Here is a 4,025-nt window from a genome sequence, read left to right as displayed (position 1 = left end):
AAGGTTACCTCCCCTTTCTCTGCTGTACCCGCCCAGAGAATTTGGCCTACCCATGAGAGAGAGACAGCATGGCTTTCAAACAAGCAAAGTGGCAGCTGTCCAAGGCCACACCCCCAGCCTCCACCTTGCCCCGTCCTCTCCTCCTCAAAAGCTACAGACTCAGAAAAGGCACACACTAAGAAAGGCTCATTGTGGGACTGGCTCTAGTGTCTGAATAGAGAAAGAGACTTCATATGCAGTATTAGGCCTTATTATTGCACTTAGGCCTATATAAAAGCATCCAAAGAGCACCATGTCATGGGACCTTTAAAAGAAAGCCTCATATTTCCTGCTTTGATATCGGGACACCCTATATTGAGGCCCACCTCACCAGGCCCACCCATCTGTCACATTCTTCATCTGCTTCTGGTTGTAGCAGGGTTCAAACAGAGACAGTCAAATAACCATATGTGTGTTGACGCTTGCGCAGTATGCCTGTGTTGTTGTTCGGAACATTCATGCATTCTATGGATGTATCATTCCATGGGTACATTCTAGCATCTACGTGGCTTGTTCTTCTTCTTTGAAGTTTAACGGCAGCTTGCATCCTTAGTGTTGCATTACTGCCATCTTCTGAAGTTAGTTGACACCTACAGTGTCCTGTTTGTCTCTTTTACCCTGCTCCTGTTAGCCGTCATCTTTTCATTTCTTCCATCATATCCTTCCTCTCTGAATTTTCTACTAACAAGCACATGCTGACAATGCTCACAGAATAGTTGGATGCTTTCCTATTGTGAAGTTTGTCATTCAGATTACTGTGACCTACTACTTTACCTCTTCTTTTCAATTTCCCTGTCTTCCCTTTATCCCCTTTGTGCTGTTTCACTCTTTATTGCATTTCTTACCCACCGATTTTGAAAAGTTTAGTAGGGATGTCTTTGTTTCTTTGGCTATAGATTGTCCACTCTTTCATTACCTATAATGCCAACAACAGGAACCAAAATGAATGTGACCTCAGTTCCTTGTTTTATTACTACTGTTGATTGTATTGCCATAAATTCGAACAGTAAATATTATAGGCCATATGGATGGTGGGGGGTAATATTAAACCTGGGCCCCCCTCTGGCCCCCCACAACTGTGGCAGGTATTTTTGTAATGGGCCTTAACGTGAGATACAAGGTAATGGAGACTTTTATACATTGTCGTGTTTCTTTAGAAATAAACAAAGGAGGAATAGAGTCTTTAAGTCTTGCTTCAGATGTAAAGTTATTCACTGTCAAAGTGACACCAAAATGAATGTGAGTCAATGGAATGGTAATGGCCGTTGTTTATCTTTTCCACTAATCCCTAAATGGCCATTGAATAGTTTACTCAAATTGAAATTTCTGACACTTATTTTGCCTCATCACTGATAGCTGAAGAGTTAACTGTAGCACAACAGTAATTTTGCATCTGAAAAATGCATTGTGGCATTGTTAGCAGAAAGTATTGTACAAGTCGGTTACTATACTTTTTTCATTCTGTTGTTTACTTATTTAGTGCTCTATAGATACATCTACAGTACACACATACTTTAGACTGTTAAATGAAATGGGTACAGTAAATGTAGTGCACTATATAATAAATATGGAGTGATATTTGACATATCCTCTCTCTTTAATGGAGTCTTACTTGAAATGTGTCTGTCAACTTCTCTTGGGAAATATAAAGACAGCATTGTCTTTCCACAAGACATTATGGTCACAGTAGTTAATTGCACTTCTTTTAATGTGTCACTTGGTGGCAATTATAAAGATTAATGTTCCATTCTCATTGCAGTTTTTATAGGACTATATCAGTCATACTGGCCTAGATTGACAGGATTGTCTTGAACAGTCAGACTGCGAGTCAAAGCTGGAATAGGAAAAGGACAAAGGGGACAACTGCTCCAGGGATGACCTGATGCCCCCAGTGTCTCTGTGTTTTTGGTTGTTTCAATTTATTACAAATATGTGTGAAAAAATACACCCCTAAAGCACAATATGTCCTTAAACAATGGGCATCTTAAAGTGCAGTTCCTGCATTATTAATCTTGGGACCATCATAGAGGAGCTCCGTGTCAAAATATAATTTTACTAATAATGTTTTTACATTTTTGTTTAATTGTATCAACGTTACACAGTACTTGGCTAATTAAGCTGATTTTGATTATGTTTAAGATTTTTTTATTGTTATTAAGATTTTTAATCAATTCTGGTTTGCTTGCTTGTAAACACAACAGGGGCTCCGGGCCAAATGTGAAATCTACAGACGTTCACTCTAGTCTATGTTGATAGCCTTCAGAAAAAGCAATCGAGCGTGGCTCACTCGAGCAGCCTGTAAGCAAACGAGGGATAGGAAGATGGCATCCACCGACCAACCTGATCCTTCAACACAGGTCTCCATATGTGCAATATTTACCTCTTGATGTTCACATACGAAAATGGAGTCTCACAATGGGTTTAGATGCCGTGATCCTTGAATGTCTTAATTTTCCCGAATTACCTTTAACTGTTCTGCTAGCGAAGGTTAGCATGGTTGCTAGTTAGCATGCTAGCTAGCTGTTGCAACGCTTCAAAAGTTGCCTCTCAGGTTTGTGTTGACAAGTGGACAAGAAGGTACTGAGTCGGCTAGCTAGCTATTTTCCATGACCAAATGTACGTAGATATAACTTGTATTTTGTACAACTTTAATAAAGCTGCAATGGGGGGAAAAAAGATTACTGTAAGCCAAACAAGCCTAGTGGATTGTACTCGGCTCTTTGCTAACACTGTGTTGACATTGCTGACAAGCATTGATCATTCCGAGAAAACGCATGTTATATAAAGTTGTGGCCCATACACGTAGCCAGGGACAGCTTTACACATATACAATGCTTTTAATTTCAGTAAGCGTATATACTGTGTTGTCCAGAATCAAATGTGCATAGTTTAAAACTGAATCATCCAAAGGTAGATTTTATGTTGACCAAACCCAGAGACTGATGAAGCAGGAAAGAATATTAACTTCAAGAACTGAACTCATGATTGTAATCATGCATGCTGACATTTACACAACAAATACTATGTTATAAATGAATCAACAGGTGCATGAGCACAGGTATCCGTCCAAAAACATATCTAGACCCTATTATGCACATGTATGAATGATTCTGTCTTTCTATTTTCTTTACTACTCTATATTAAATGGGACAGATGTTTTTACTGTATTCTTCTTATATTTACATAACTAGAATGTTGGTGCATTCAGCAAATTATCAAGCAGTTGTTAATAGGACTGGATATCCTCAACGATTATTCGAATCGATTCAATTCTGATTCACAAGGTTCTGCATTGATTTTATTCCCGATTAGATTTTATTTTTAATTCAATAGCAATTAGGTTAAGAACATTTCAGTTATAATACCAATTTAGCTTGGATATAAAAATAGATTCTACAACTGTACGAAGTTACCTCTAACCTGCTGCATTCTTAGAAGCGTGAATGTTTACATTAAGAACTGACCCCAAAGCAGTTACATTATGGTACTTTTTGTTGAACATGAACACACATTAAAGTGCTCTCTACCGACTACAGTCAGTGAGTATTGAGTGACATTTCATTCAGATGTCTTGAGGTGACAGAGGGACTCCATTGAAAATGGCCACGCCGTTTTTTCCTTCACCAAAATGCATCCTAAGTTTGGAGGGCTATTTAACCCCTTTCCCGACAAGCTAGCATTACATAGTTGATAGACCGACTGACACATGGTTTGAAGCTGACAAATATATGATGTTTGTCTTTTGTTAATTTCAGCAGCATTAATATGTGAGATAGATAGACGTACGTCAACTGATGATTGCGCATTGCATATTTCACTGCAATCTGCAAGTACTTTTACAAATATAGTAATACCATGGTGTAGGATTACTCTTTTACTTAAGTAAACGTAAAAATATTCACATCATAGTTTACTTAAAGTACCAAAAGAACCTATTATGCAAAATCGCCCATTACATTGTTTTTTTTTTTTTATAATTTTTGACA

The 4,025-nt window shown here is 38.1% G+C and overlaps 1 protein-coding gene across 3 annotated transcripts in view; it reads left to right on the top strand.

The window, feature by feature from the left end:
• Positions 1-2,255: 2,255 nt before the first annotated feature.
• pex14 (peroxisomal biogenesis factor 14) overlaps positions 2,256-4,025 on the top strand; it is a 45,072-nt gene continuing 43,302 nt past the window's right edge. For 2 of the 3 annotated variants that reach the window (XM_032521168.1, XM_032521167.1), the window contains exon 1: positions 2,283-2,396. In XM_032521168.1, coding sequence (XP_032377059.1) covers positions 2,286-2,396 — 111 coding nt within the window. In that variant the 5' untranslated portion in view covers positions 2,283-2,285. Of the gene's footprint in view, positions 2,397-4,025 lie in introns of all 3 variants that reach the window. The other variant, XM_032521166.1, reaches the window with a different exon arrangement.

Source organism: Etheostoma spectabile, chromosome 7 (assembly GCF_008692095.1).
Source record: "Etheostoma spectabile isolate EspeVRDwgs_2016 chromosome 7, UIUC_Espe_1.0, whole genome shotgun sequence".
NCBI lineage: Eukaryota > Metazoa > Chordata > Actinopteri > Perciformes > Percidae > Etheostoma > Etheostoma spectabile.
The sequence above is the reverse complement of the archived record's forward strand: the minus strand, read 5'-3'. Positions and strand labels throughout refer to the sequence as shown.